The sequence below is a fragment of the Pituophis catenifer genome, unplaced genomic scaffold (genome assembly GCF_029215685.1).
Source record: "Pituophis catenifer annectens isolate HBS135680 unplaced genomic scaffold, rPitCat1.0.hap2 SCAF_1, whole genome shotgun sequence".
NCBI classification, from domain to species: domain Eukaryota; kingdom Metazoa; phylum Chordata; class Lepidosauria; order Squamata; family Colubridae; genus Pituophis; species Pituophis catenifer.
The window spans coordinates 253,947,276-253,963,572 of NW_027256881.1; the positions used below are offsets into that span (position 1 = coordinate 253,947,276).

At 34.0% G+C, this 16,297-nt stretch overlaps 1 protein-coding gene across 1 annotated transcript in view; it reads right to left on the reverse strand.

Annotated features, from left to right (window-relative positions):
* SBF2 (SET binding factor 2) overlaps nucleotides 1-16,297 on the reverse strand; it is a 216,467-nt gene that overhangs the window by 15,708 nt on the left and 184,462 nt on the right. Inside the window, exons 29-34 of the mRNA XM_070934061.1 lie at nucleotides 15,621-15,716; nucleotides 10,549-10,736; nucleotides 8,302-8,478; nucleotides 6,801-6,902; nucleotides 5,305-5,490; nucleotides 639-765 (exon numbers count right to left, since the gene is read on the reverse strand). Coding sequence (XP_070790162.1) covers nucleotides 639-765; nucleotides 5,305-5,490; nucleotides 6,801-6,902; nucleotides 8,302-8,478; nucleotides 10,549-10,736; nucleotides 15,621-15,716 — 876 coding nt within the window. The remainder of the gene's footprint in view (nucleotides 1-638; nucleotides 766-5,304; nucleotides 5,491-6,800; nucleotides 6,903-8,301; nucleotides 8,479-10,548; nucleotides 10,737-15,620; nucleotides 15,717-16,297) is intronic.

The window sequence follows — 16,297 nt, forward strand, 5'->3', positions numbered from 1 at the left end:
TCCAGAAATCTGCTTCCTGCAGGGCTGTCTGAGCAAATCAGCACTGCAGTTACCAACTTGCTCACAGTTCCAACACTATCAGAAAACCTCAACATTTTCTGCTATCGTCTCTGTTCATCAGCCGTCTGTAACATACAAACCAGCTATTTTCCATTGTCCATCCCAGATTCCCAATTAGCCTCAGTGCTATTACATTAAATAAATAGATAATGGTACATGCTAGTTTGTAGATAAGTAAGCCTCCATACTCTGTTATTGTAATGAAATAGTAACCAATTGCTAGGAATCATTGAATGATACTTTCTCAATTTCTGAAAATACTGATGGAATTTTGAAAGACTGTTTAATGACAGATAACATGCTATTTTTAAAAAAGCTGTACACCACTCAGTTGCTCTGCGAGTGAAATGGGCAATCACTAAATCCAATAAACAAAATAAATATACACATCTCCTCTATCAATTTTCCTCTTATCAATTGGACCAGACGATCTCCAAGGTTCCGTTCAATTCTACTATTCTATGATTATTCAATACACAGCAGATGTCAGTGAAATTGTTTCAATCCATTTCTGATGAAAAGCTTTAAAAATAATAAAATAGCAGCCGAATTAACACTGGTCAACTTGGGATCCATACCGTGTTCCAGTCTTTCATAGTCTGAGTCCAGCAGGAATGTTTTAAATCGATTGGAAACATAATGAAATGCTAAGAACTTCAAGTAATACTGATTGAATTCAAATTCTGTTGGATACTGGCTGTGAATCTGAAATTCATAAAAATAAAAAAAATGGTCATAACTAATTTATTATCAAGGGCAAAGTCAGCAAATTATATTATTTCACCTTTTTTCAGCTCTTAAGCATCTTTTTTAACAGCAAGATTAAAATAGTTAGAGGTGTTTTATGTTTCCCACATAGAGATAGTAGGGGGTACAGATACAGACTTTTCTATGGCCTTTCCCATGGAGATATATTTTGTTACTCACTCCTGCATTGCTTTATAAAGATGTCAAGATTAATTTTTTTTCACAGAGCTTTTGTCAGTTTGTGTTGCCTGGATTAGATGAAATTAGCACTAATCTTTGCTTTATTTTCATATCATTTTATGTTTATATAGATATATTGTGATTCAGTTTCTCATTCTATAATTTTGATTTGGTGTTTTATATTATTACATTGTAAACCTGCTATGAGGCACATAGATTTAGTGACATCTAAGCAGTGTAAATAAATAGATATTAACAGCCTCGAGAGAGTAGTTCTTATGTTGCTCTTAAATCAATTCAGAAAATTATAGGCACTGAGTTTTTGCATATAATAGATAATATAATATCTATTTGCATATAATAGATAACTTACACATAATTTCACCTGTATTAGTGAACAAGCAATCAGAAGATTTTCTAAGACCAAGGAAAGAGGGTTGCTAAAATATCCTGGTCCACAGAACCCATCAAGAAGTGGGTTCTCTTTCTCTGTCTCTGTCTCTGTCTCTGTCTCTGTCTCTGTCTCTCTCTGTCTCTGTCTCTCCCCCACCTCCCTCTCTCAGAATTTGCTCTGCAATAGAACATACATTTCCTTGGCTCTACACAGAAGAATGCTATATTCACTTTTGTAAGAGAGTTCATTTGATAAAGATCAGATCAGATCAAGATTAAATGTTTAGAAAGGGATCATGCTACCTACAAAATGATTCCAATGTGCTCCCCCAATAATAGAGCAAAGAAAAAGGAGCAGAATTCTGGTCTGTAGATATAGCAATATGGTCTCCACACTTCTTTTAACTATTAGAACAGACTGTAGATTATCCAGAAATTCTGTGGTTAGTGGGTATTTGGTGATGCAAAAGTAATGGGAAAAATAAAATTTAGTAGCATTCTTTGAACTGTACTAGTCTTCCTACCTTACCTACAAAATATACACATAATGGATAAAATAATAGTTATAACCTATGTTTTCCATTCTGATGTTTGGAAAATGAAAGGGAGAACAGTTGAAGAAATAATGTCTATTTTTATAATGATTTTATGCAAATAGTATTATTCCCACAAGATTAAGCAATCACTAGAACTGTAGGAGAAAGTGAGAGAAGCATCATTTGTAATATGACATTATTGTCACTAAAGTTGTCTTCCTAGAAATAACTGGATAATCTACCAGATGTTGCTATTGTGAAATAACGATTCACATTAATAATTCACTTGACACCTGGAGATATTGGCATAAACAATGGCTATTTAAAAGATGATGCATTTCTAATTTAAGCATCACAACTTCCTATGAACTCTCTAGGCGAAATAAGGACAATTCCTTTTCAACCACATGAAAAGATTTATTTGTTAAATCTTCAGTTATTGCTCTTGGTCATTTGAATGTAGAACGCTTATGCATTCATACTGCACATCTAAAATTAGTCAAATCTAAAATTAGATTTCCAAATATATATTTTTACAACTTCAAGCACATGAAGAAATAAAGGATATTTGTTCCAAAAAATAACAATCTACAGAAGTACGACTTGCATAGCAAAAAGCTTTTATTTCAGCATAATTATGGAAGTTGATAAGATTAGAAAAAACCTTCACAGAAAATAACTTCATATATGCAATATAGGTTTTTCATATTCTAGATCTGAGCTGCAACAGATCACTATTGCTATTGTGTCAATTAACTGACTTATAAAGCACCTGCACGGCCCATGTTAGAAATATATTGAACTGACTAATCCAACTGTCATTTTTCTTTGTGTTGACATAAAATATTTTTTAAAACACATGTACATGAATTCATAAAACTTACACTGATGTTATCTATTCTTACTGCATCAAGCTACCCTTCCAAATTTATGACTCATTGAAATGTTTGATGGAGAGGGAGGGATTTAAGTTGCTTGAAAATGATATGGAGAAGATAAAACAGATTACCTTCTCCCAACTGTCCTATAAGCCAAAATTTAGGATGAGGATGTGTCCACTTGCTAAGGAATACAAGATTGGGAAAATATATAGTGGTTATAACTTCATTTTCATAACTGCTGAAGTCAATTAAAAGGTAAAGGTTTCCCCTGTCCAGTTGTGTCTGAATCTAGGAGCAGTGCTCATCTCTGACAACTTAAATCAACAACTGGCAGATGACCTAAATGCGTTTTATTGTATGTTTGAGAGGAAACCACTGTCAATTATCGCTACCCTCTCCATCTCAGATACACCAACAACAGCAAAGTCTCCTTCAACTGACTCCATCCCTTTGGTGACCACAGAAAAATATGTGTTAGGTCTATTTCACAGATAAAAGCCTGGAAAAGCACCAGGCCCAGAAAAGGTAATCTGTTCTTGCTTGAATGTTTGTGCTGACCAATTGGCCCCCATCTTCACCCTTTATCTTTAATAAATCACTAGAGACATGTTATACTCCTTCTTGGTTCAAGCACTCTACTATCATCCCAGTGCCTAAGAAACCTTTCATCAAGGTGATGAATTACTACAAACTGGTTGCTCTGACATCATAATTTAAAAAACCTTTGAAAGGCTAGTGCTGACCCACCTGAAAACGATCATAGATCCACTGTTAGATCCCTTGCAATTTGTATACCGAGCAAATAGATCGGCAGATGATGCTGTTAATATACAGTAGCACTGCACTACATATTACAACATCTTGAATCTCCAAGGGCCTATGCAAGGGTCCTTTTTGTAGATATCAGCTCGGCATTCAATACCATCATTCCAGATATTCTTCTCACTAAACTGACTCAGCTAGCTGTGCCTGACCACACCTGTAAGTAGATCATAAGCTTTCTAACAGATAGGAAGCAGCAGGTGAAGCTAGGCAAAATCACATCAGATACTTGTACAATTAGCACAGGTGCCCCCCAGGGCTGTGTGTTCTCTCTCTATACCAACCACTGCATCTGAAATAATCCCTTTGTTAAATTACTGAAGTTTGCAGATGATACAACAGTGATTGGTCTCATTCAAGACAACAAATCTGCATACAGATAGGAAGTTGAACAACTGGCCCTGTGATGCAGCCAGAACAATCTTGAACTGAATACAATCAAAATGTACAGATGATAGTAGATTTTAGGATAAGCCCTCCTATTTTACACCTCTTACAATACTAGACAACATAGTATCAACAGTAGGGATCTTCAAGTTCCTAAGTTCTATAATATCTCAGGATTTAAAATGGATGCCTAACACCAAAAATGTCATTAAAAACCAACAAAGAATGTTCTTCCTGTGCCAACTCAGAAAGCTCAGACTTCCCAAGGAGCTGCTGATACAGTTCTACAAAGGAATTATTGAGTCTGGTGGGAGGCTCCGCCCACCCGCCCAGACGGCGCTGCACCTGTGCAGAAGTGTCACGTGCGAGCGAGTATGAACGCACCCACGAGCAAACCGGTTTTGAAATTGAAACCCACTACTGGCCCCTCCATGCTATCACTCTGCTAAACAACTAATTCCCGTAACACTGTCTTATGCCCTGGGATGTCAAACCACCTAATAGGGTTGTATTACTATTATTGTTATCCTTCACATCTTTCCTATTACCTATTTCCTTAGCTTTTTATGCCTATAACTTTGTTGTTTGTATCTCACAATTTATGTTGATTGCTTTTATTTAGTATCCTATTATGATTTATATTGATTATTTAGTATACTATGATTATGACTGAATGTTGTATCTAATGATTTTTGATGATTGTGTGTCCAATCACACTTGGTCAATAAAGAATTCTATTCTATTCTCTGTTTCTGAGCCAAAGGAGCCAATGTTGTCTGAAGACATTTCCATGATCAGGCGGCTAGCATGACTATACACCGAGACACAGGGAATTTATTCTGTTCAATCATGCCTGATTCTTGGAGATTACCTGGACAAGTGTTTGCAGGTTTTTTTTGGCAAGAATTTATAGAAGTGGTTTGCCACGGACATCTTCCTAAGACTGAGAGAAAATGACTATAGGGTCCTTAGTGCTCTCTGAGTTTGGTGGTTTTCTTGCAGATATTTTATTACCAAACTATGCAACATCATCAGTGCTAGTACTAGAACCCATAGTTCAACCCTGAGCTACAAACATTCTCTTCTAATGATAGAAAGTAACTAACTCAAGGTCAGCCAGCTGGCTTTGTGCCTAATGTGGAAGTAATGATCTTGTAATTCCTAGCCTTATGCCTTAACCGCTACACCAAACTGGCTCTCAATTTCTGTATTATAAACAATTAAAATGCAGGTTATGATTTTTATAAACAAATAAATATCCATTATGTACATAAATATGCTCATTTATTTAGGCTTACCTGGTGTACACAATCCAAGAACTGCAGAAAAATGGGTGCAAATCCACTTCCTTGACAATTAAGATTTAAGTTACTGCGCTGGCTGAACTTATGACCAAAAGATAACCATTCTTTCTCTATTAGCATTCTGAATCCTTCAAGTGTTCGATAGAATGGATCACTGAGTAATTGCACGAGAGACACCACCTAGGCCACAAAATGATACTGGTATGTTAATCTGAACGCTTTTATATACACATTTTATTTCTATCTACCATTAGGATGAGGCTTTTCTGTTTAGATAAAAATGTAAATGTACTTTTTGGACATTGGAACGACTCAACTGCAGTACATTATTTATAGTGAAAAATTAGTTTATAACTGCTACAACATGAGGATTAACCCTAATAAATGCCCTAAGCATCTAGAGCCGGGGTGGCACAGTGGATAGAATGCAGTACTTCAGGCTACTTCTGCTGATCACTGGCTGCCAGCAGTTTGGCGGATCGAATCTCACCAGGCTCAAGGTTGATTCAGCCTTCCATCCTTCCAAGGTGGGTAAAATGAGGACCCAGATTGTTGGGGGCCATATGCTGACTCTGTAAAATGCTTAGAGAGGGCTGTAAAGCAAAACTCTCACACCATGACAAATGTGATAACACCTTCAGATAAAACTTTTAAACTGTAGTCAATTACCATGCCAAATATATATGTTTTTTTTTTAGCAATGCACATTATGGCACATAAGGACAATTACAAAAAGTCTGGCTAAAGTTGAGTACTGTAGTGAAAGATTTAAGGGCCTGGTAGCTACAGGAAAATCTTTTGTGGTGCCCTCTTTCTCTTGGTGTCCTAAGCACATGCTTTTTTTGCTTAATGGTTAATCCAGGGTTGAATTACAATATATACAAAATTTTTATGGAAATCTGGAAACTTTCAATTTAAAGATGAAACAAATTTTAAGCTTATATTTGAACATAGTACAATCATATTAATTTTGTTTGTGTGATCCACAGGGTAACAATTTCTTACCTCCAGTTTTTCATCAGAAAATCATCTTTAATAGAATTATATGCGAAGAATATTTGCAGATAAGAAGGTATGAGAGAGATTGCTTTTTTTCTGGGCCTTATTACATCCTATTTAAAACAACTGTGGAAACTGTACTTCAGTTTGTGAAGAGGAGCAATGCATTTTAGAGATGAAGCTAAAATTCTCTAGAAAAGTGTTCACAGGATATTCTTTTGAATGATGGGTTTTAAATGAAATGCATTACTTTCTATTTTGTGTATTCTCAGAATGGTTTCAGGGTATAATTGAGCTTTAAATATAAAACATTTTGATCAAGCTAACCCACTCCCACTAGAGGGGACTGGCTCCCTTTACTAATGGAAAGCTTTTCTCAGCAGCAGCAAAAGGAATTTTTATTAACTTCTGCTTCATATTACATCCCCTGTCCAAATATACTCCAGTCTCTCTCATTTTGCCTGCTATACATGCAAGTCATAATAACTGACCTGTACTGTGATGTCCCAGCCATCTTCCAGACAAACTAAAACTGAAGAACCATTTTCAAGTAACTCTGATATGACAATACCCAACTGTATTACTCTGTGAAGCTATACAAAACATAAAGGAAACAGGTTAGTAAAATGAATGATAGTTTATACAATGACTAATAAAATCTGTTTTATTAAAACTACTGAAAATATTAGATACTCAGTTTGAATCAACTCTTATTGAATTAATAGATTATAAAGTTTAAAACAAAAAGAACAAAATGAAGAATTAAGTACAGTGTGATTTTCCCCCTCATTTGGACCCATATCTGAATTAGTAGTTCTAGGCCTCATGACTACAGAGGGAACATCTTTTTTTCTATTAAATGAAAATGCTTACAGAGCATAATATGGGTACCCTTACACTGAACCATAAAGGAGATTTATGGATCAAATGCTTTAGTTAAAGTTTACCTTAAGACTGAAGATTTAATGGACACATTTATATTGTTTTCTTGGCAATAATATACAAATGGCTGATCAATGCCTTCTTTCAGGATTTTTTTAAAATCTTACAAGTCTAGTTTTACAATTTCAATTTTCTGATGGTCTTTCATTTATGTATTAACCAGATTTGGCACTTTAGTTTTTCTGAGAGCAACCAGAATTAGCCAGGTGCTATTCTCTTTTGATATATAATTCAGTCATAAATTTTTCAAGCCAATTGGCTCTCAAACTATATTGTAGCATGTTATATGTTTTACAAAAGCTTTTGTTACAAAACATGATATAATTATATAGACTCTAGGGATTAAACACCACAATACAATTCATTGCATTTAAATGTTAAATGTTTTTAATATGTTTTGTTACTGCTTTTTAATTTTGGGGCCAAATTTATATATATCTTTTTAAATCATTTTTAATATTTGTATTTATGTTTTTTACTTTGGCTGTACACCGCCCTGAGTCTTTCGGGAGAAGGGCGGTCTATAAATTTGATAATAAATAAATAAATAAATAAAATCTCCTTTAAAAAATAAATGAGTGTCTAATTATCTTGTAACCTACATTGGATATAAAACCACCTTAAAATATTTAGATACAAATCATTATCAAGAAAGACACTCTATTTAGTTTCAATATACCTGTGCCATGTAGCTGACTTAGACAATAATATAGTGATGAGACATTTACTATGGGAGAATCTATGGTAATAGTTTCTTAAACTGAATTTCTTTTGTTAAAAGCAGAAAATGGAAATTGACTTCAAGAGTAGATTTAAATTATTATAGCCAAATGCAACATTTTAATGGCTGATTGTGATTAAGTGAGTATCTCAGTGGTTAAATCCATTTTGCCATAATATAAATATTCACTGATTGATGTTTATTTGTCTCCATAAAAATACAGATTTTATTTAATGCACAAAAAAAAATTTTTTTTTTTACAGAATCAAAATAGCCTTGGTTTCTCCTCAGAAATCACAAACATTTATGATTGCCCCATATCACTTTACCTGAGGGAACCATTCAGACTCTCCAAGAGCTTTAAGGAATGTTATTTCAGAATCTGCTGGAATATTGCTGGGAACACAAGCACTCATGAGTCTTTTAAAACTAGTTTTCACTTGCCGGATGTCACTGAATTCAACTGGAACAAATTCACAATTTAAAGCAAAATCAAGTTTGAAGCCCTGTGGACAAAGAAGGCATTTATTTATGCTATTTGTTTTAACATACACTTAAACTATTATTAAACTATTTATTACCCCATTTTTTTGGAAGAACTTAATATTTTTTCTGAGACCTGAAATGACATGGCATTACTAGCTATAGTATGTATCTTACATAACTTTCTTTGTATTTGATTTTTGGCTGCAAAACTCAAATGACCTCACAACCCACAACTCTCTTTTTGATCTATTTTGCTGTAATGTGATGACAGTACAGCTTTTTTTTAGTATTATGCAGATCCTTGTATCAAAATTACAAAATCAATCTAATGCAGACCCTGACTTTTCTCTCTCCTGGAATCTAATTAGAATAATATGAAAAATGATAATGAAAAATCCACATTTTTGGACTTCCCTTTTTTCCGATAGTCTAGGAAAGGGGCTTTGGATACTAGGAGTTAATGTTACTGAACATAAAAGTGCTATTTAGATTTGAGAGGTTCTGAATTCCTCAATTTATGTTACTTTGTTGGGACACCACTATAAATGTGGCAGGGCCATTTTGCTATGCATACTGTTAATATTATATATAATTGATATGGTTTGGATCGAAATCTGTTGATTGGGAGAAAATCAACCAGTGCTTTAAAATCACCACTAGATATCAATTTAAAAAAGTTTTATGGCATTTGTTGCTGTTTGTCAAAGTTCCGACAGATGCCCTAATTAACTCATGAGTCTCGAGCCAACTGTTATACATTTGACTGTAATTTACTTGGCTTATTTAACAATGATATAAGGTACTTTTTAAATTTGGTATTGAATCTACCATTTTGTGTCATAAGCTTCCTTATGAAAATCACTGAAATGCTATTATGAAATATGTTAAATGAAATATATTAAATACATCACTGAACAAGAATACCGTATTTTTTGGAGTATAAGACGCACCTTTTTCCCCCCTAAAAGGGGGTGAAAATTTAGGTGTGTCTTATACACTGAATGTAGCCCCACCCACCCACTGGCCCCCATCCTTTGGCCTCTGCCTCGCAGCAGTTACCTCCTTGCAAGCAAACAGCAAGAAAAAACAACTCCTTTCAGCTTCAGCACAGCCTAATTAGCACAAGTTGATTGGATCGGCCTCCTGACTCTCAGCTGATTTGCTCTCAGCTGTTTTGCGCAGGGCTCTGCTGCTTGCTGCAAAGAGGTAAATTGCTGGAGCAGATTTTTTTCCCCCTTGTGCTAATCAAGCTATGCTGAAAACGAAAATGAAAGTAAAGCAGGCTGTTTGCTGCAACGAGACAAAATTGCTCAGAGGCAGAGGCAGAGGTAGAGGGAGATTTCTTTTTCTTGTTTTCCTCACCAAAAAAGGTAGATGCGTCTTATACTCTGGTGCGTCTTATACTCCGAAAAATACGGTAAGTAAATACAATCATATTCAGATTTTCCAATCATATGTAAAAATTGTATTTGTTTATTAGGTATGCCCGAATATGGGTGAATACTCAAAATCCATCACACAGAAAAGAATGGACTGTGACAAATAGCCTTTAATTTTAACAGAATTAAACTAATAATTAAAACTAATAATGAAATTACATTGTTAGGCTCCAGGTATCAAGTTCAATGCATTGTTCTCAGTGGTCACTGTGTAGTGGGGGGCAGCTCTGCACACATTATATTCTAATGCAGGGATGGGCAACCTGAGTTCGCCGAGCCACATGAAACTTGCAGCATTCCATTCATGTATTCTCCAGTACCTCAAAACTGGATTGACTAGTTTCGGTGATACCATTTTAGGCCTTTAGGAAGGTTTTTCAGGATGCTTCTTAGCGGCTTTCAGCTCCCTTTCTTTCTGATTTTGCTGCTTCTAATAACGCATTGAGTATCTCTTGAAAGACTTGACAGAATCCCTGTGCCTATGCTATTTCAGCTGAGATCCTGCAGTCCAGCACAACTGTGAGATTTAAGACTTATTGAAACCAAGAGCATTCCAATGTGCACAGTTCACTGCTGTGTTGCATTCCAGTTATAAATAAGTTGTAATATTATTCCACCCAAAGCCTAGAAGTATATGGAAAACAGACATACTCTGAGTTGAGATTTTTCTCCAAATATGTAAAGAGCAGCTTGTCGCTTGAGGAGTCGGCTTTGCAAGTAGGCACTGCTGCTGGTAAATGAAGGTGAACCATCTTTTCCAGCTAATCTTGCACCCACATCAAGGAATGGCATCTGAGTGCTGATAAATCGACCACTAGAACGAAGACTGGCCCACACACCTTCATAAAAATTAAAAATGTTATGAAATATTTTGTATTTTCACATACATGAGCTTTTTAAATTAAATTTATATGCTGCCTCCCAATGACTCTGGGCAGTTGCAAATGTCCTACGTATATATTACTCTGAAACACATTTGCACTGCTATTATAATCAGTTACATTAAACACATGTTTAATGTAACCTGCTCTGAATTGATAACCATGATTTACCATAATAATCACATTCAAATCACCTCATGTTTAATACTTTATAAAGCTACTTTTCTGTATCTTCAGCTAGCTATTGACATTGTGTAACCACATTACCTAGAAACAGTGTGAGCCTCTTTTAAGTGAGGTGCATTAATTTGCATTGGGATTAGAGAATAGGAAAAAGCAGTTACTAATTAATACGATGCTGTTGGCATATATGCCATTACAAAACCACTTCCTGTATTACTACTAACATTAGTACATTGAACTGGGGCATGTGATTTCTTATTCCTTATGCACTGAGACTGAAATTAATCATGTGATCTGAGCAATCTAGCTGATGCCAGAAATATACTACCATTACAGTGTAGATGGACATTACATGTAATAGAGACAAGCAAATTCTGTTTCCCACCAACGGTTCTTCAGCTCTTCTGGCCCTAGAAAACTGTCATATGAAGTAACACACTCTTTGAGAACAACAAGTGTATTAAAATATAAGTCATGTTTGGTCTGAGGGTCATTGCTCTCTATGGATTTATTAACAACCATTAATAATGCAGCTGAGAATTCCAGATCAACTGATATTATTACTGAGAAACTGTACAATAGCAAGTGATATGATTAAAAAGTAATGAAGTGTTGCCACACAAATATTGCTGATAGAAATTGTCCCACCTACATACAAAGCCAGCCTACTGACTTTTAGTGATGAAACTGAAGGTGGTAAACTATTATTTAAAGTAATCTCTGAAATAAAGAAAACGGTATGCAATCTTTATTATTACTAATAAATAATTAAACAATCAGTTGCCATTCAAAACCCAGAGCATTAGCTGACAAAACGATCATGTTGTATCATTTTTCTAAAAATTCCCCTTTTGCCATTATTAAAACAGGGCTTGATTATACCTTGCACTACATAAAAAGCGATGATAGCAGATTGAAAAGCACATGCAGATTACCACATTAGCCAGTGGTGGGTTACAGTGATTAAAGGACATATAAACTTTCAAATCTCTTGCGATCATAAGATAATACTTAAAGCAAGCAAATGGATATATGCACTATTTTATTTTATAATCTAGACATTTATTCCCTTTTTAATAACCATCAATATTTATGTGAGCAAGAGTACTTGTGTAACAAAATTTCTTCATGGTTTAGTTTTTGGTAAGTGATCTGAGCATAATTCTGTCCTTTTTGCAATAAAGATAATGCTTATGGGTCTATGAATCACTCCATAGTATATTATAGCAAGAACATGGCCTGGCAATTATATTTCATGCCTAATCAAACCAACCTAGTTTCATTATGGTGCATTGATACACATCATAAAAGAGATGAGAAAATTTAGATTCTTTCTAATTTGGAATTTGTTGGAAACATTTATCTCTGTACCCAACCACTGGCAGTTATCAGTTAAGGACAGGAGGAAAAGGAAAAGGAAAAGGAATGGGGCAGACATTGCAATAAAGCAGCCACAACATATTGAACAGAAAAAAAAGAAAGATTACTTCTATATTTCTACTGCTTTGATTATGATGAAAACAATTGCTTGTAACATTTGAATTTTAACAGCTAGCATCAAGGATTCAATCTCTAAATCAAGCTGCAAGGAGAAAAATGTAGATCAGCTGTAATATAGGATAACATTTATGGGTACTGTAGACCTGCATAACAGCCATGTGACAGTGAATTATACCAATTGGAAGAGTATCCACTATGAAAAAAAAAATTCTGGAAAAATGTTTCAAAATTCACAATTTATCACTATTATTTATTTTTATTGGTAGAAGAATAAAATCAGTGCAGGGTGAAAGACCAAACAAATTTATCTCTGTATCTCTTAATTTCAAGCACCATGCAAAGCATGTGTTTGTGCAATCAAATTATTAACATGCAAAATTTTGGTCTATTGTATAACACTAGTACATTGACTATTAAACATAACATCTAGTCCTATTATGGTATTAAGCTTATTAAATCATTCTGTATAAAGGAGTTGTATATTTAAATAGAAACTCACTGAAATGACTTTTGATTCTTAAGGAAAAGCATTTTAGCTTTGATTTTAAATTTTTCTGAAGAAAAAAGCATTAAATAATTTGAGAGAAACAAGGAATGTCATTCTTTTTTAAACATTTTATTCAACTAATCTTACAATTTAATAAATATTTAGGTGGCTGAAAGTTAACCTGAATGTTAAACCTTATTCATACAGTTGATTAAGTACCCTGTAATTCAAACCTAAGCTAAAGACTTTATTTCTAGCTATTTGTACTGTATTCTTAAATACAATCATTTGTTCACATAAACTTCGCAATCTAACTCCCTTATTAATAATAGATTCATAAGGATGGGTGGCACAATTCTTCTCTTTTAAATATTGACTTTATGTTAAAAAATAAAGACAGTGTTTATAACTGACCAAGAATGTACTTCAGTATGATGTTTCCGCGAACTAAGGCAGTTTTCTTCTATTTTTGTATTCTTTATAATCAAGACAGGGAACATATTAAAAAATGGCTACCTTCCATTCATCTACTGGCAATTGGAACCAATTGACATACATATTACATCATTCAAGAATATTCACTTAGCATTTAATTGAACTTAATTATACTCATAGTTGTAATCACTCTAAATACAGCTTCCTTGCTTATGGTTTTGATTTTTTTCCTTGAGATTTCCAAGAAATTGAGTGCTTTTATATGAAATCTACATTATACAGTCAGTTAATATACCTATTCTTCTGAAAGTAAGATAACAAATAAATATTAATACTATAATGAATGTTTTGAAAAGATATTTCATCCCAAAATACAAAAATGTTGCCACGAAAGTTCTAAATTAAATACAACTGAATTCACAGTTACCGTTACAGTAAAGAGCTTCTTTTTGGTACTCCTTGCATTATGGAGGTAAATTGTCATGTAAAAGAAGAAAAAAAATGAATATATTTTGTTTTTATCCCTAGCATGTTTCATTATTATATCAAGATTTTATGAGAGCAATGACTGGAAGAGAAATTATGTAATTATATAGAAGGAAAGTTATTGCTTTCCTAGATTTAGTTTTAGGGGAAGCCTAAATATTTTCTGGACTGCTTACAGAATAAATCTAAGGAAGCTTTTGGTGACTTTGGCAACTACATTCTTCCAATACAATGCGTATGAATCTCTTACATGCTGTCATAGGCATTCTAACCAATACAATGACTGGTCTTGCTAGAAGTTAGTGCTAACATGTCTACTCAATTATTCTACTCTATTAGTAGACATAATCCTTCTCAGGCTGATTCTACTGCTATAGCCAATCCACAGCATTATACCTCATCTATCCCAAATTAAATAAATTTGACTTCCAAATTCAGCACTGTCCCTAATTTGTTATATTAAGGATAGTAAAAAAAAAAAAAAAGCAGACTGATATCTACTGGCAGATCTCTAGGTGAGCTGCAGTAGATGAGCAAATAATTTTAACTCCTATCAATAGCAACAACAACAACAAACAGCTATTGCTTTCTAAATCCACAATGAAAGAGTAGCCAGATGTGATTTGTGAAACACTGATAATTTTGATTCAGTTTAATTCTAACAACTCTAATTTTGGAGGCATTTTGTTCTTCAAGTGTCAGTCTTAACAAGTAAAACTTTTTTCATAAGCCTATTGTCTCTTGTCACTTTTGATCTACCACACGATAAACTACATAATTTTACAATATTGTAACAATAAAGGCTTTATTGTATTTTAAAAGAACCTCTTCCATTAGTTTCTAATCTATTCATTATTAAAACATTATCATCTATAGTGAATATATCAGTTGAATTATATCTTTTCCCCAGTCAAATCCTGGTCATTTTACATTATCACATTACTTTTTTTTAAAAAAAGCATATTCCTGCAATTTGAAGGGCATCATTAGGGACAGAGTATCCTATTATTTTACTAAAATGAAGGGTTGATTACATACACCTCAGCTGTGTAAGAATCTGCAGTGGCTGTGCAATCAGTACAACAAACTGATGTTTAAAAGCAATGCTCAGTTATAATATTTTATTATATTTAATAATTCTGCTGTGGGTAGACATTCTCATTTCAATATATAGTATTAATATCTTTACATGAAAGGTGTTTCAGTATTAAACATCTTGATTGAATAATTGAGTTTTACAGGTAATTAAAATTTATTACTTTAATGATCCACATTTGTGAATGTGTAGAAAAGAACAGCTGCTGGAAGCCATGGCTATTCTATTCTATGAAAACACTGTCCTGGTGCTCCATATGTAGTTTCATATTCTGTGCATGTGGTCAAATATTGAATGTGTAAGTAATATATGAGTAAATGTTATGATAGGTGGCCCACCTAGCATTCCACCTAAAATATGCTGTTGATGGCATCTCCCATCTGATAAAATGTCCACAGCTGAAATCTAGAAAACATAATTGTTACCAGTCCTTACTGCTAATGCAAAATACCCCCAACCCCAAATGCCAAGAACTACATGCATAGTCATTTGCATGTGCAATCTTTATTTCAAAATGCATACTCTTGTATTGATATGCAGACCAGGCAATTTTAATAAAAAGTTATAATTCATGTGTGTATAATGCAATCAAGTGAGGCAAAATGCAAGAATCACCCTTACATCCATGGGTAGGCTTTGAACTAGTCTTACTAACCTCCTCGAGCAAAGCTATTGGATAGATTTACATCCAAATGTCCTGGCACTACCTGCTTAAACACAGTAGACATTCTTGAAGCCCTCCTTTCAGTGCCTAAAGTCAGTCAAAAAGAATGGAGAGATTAAAAGTAGAATATCATTCAAGTTGACACATTGCCTATATATTACCCTAACTTGAACCCTATATTTGAAAACAAAAGTGACACATATATAGAAATATTCTTTTAATGGTTCATTTACCTAACTACTGCCACTTTCCCACATTTAAGAGACATTGCACATAATTAGAAATAGCAAGTATACATTTGCAGCATCACAGGAAGTTAGGCATGGCTAACACAATCGAAGTATTTAACAACAAATGAAGCAAAGCATGCACAATTGGTGACGGGGTTATGTTATGAAAAAGCCAGAATTTAGATACAATTGATTTCACCAACTGATTAAGCCAAATGGACAAACTTGGCAAGTTGCATGCTCCTGTATTTAAAACAGCAGCGTTACCTTTGTTTGAACCCTACAGGTTTCATCACATGACAACTGAAATAGAATATTAATGCATTTCTTAATGGCTTTATCCAGACCTATTCTGCAAAAAGCATATCACATTTTAACCTTTTGCCTTCAAGATATATTTATATGTATGCTGATACAGCTATGTTAAGCATTTCAAAT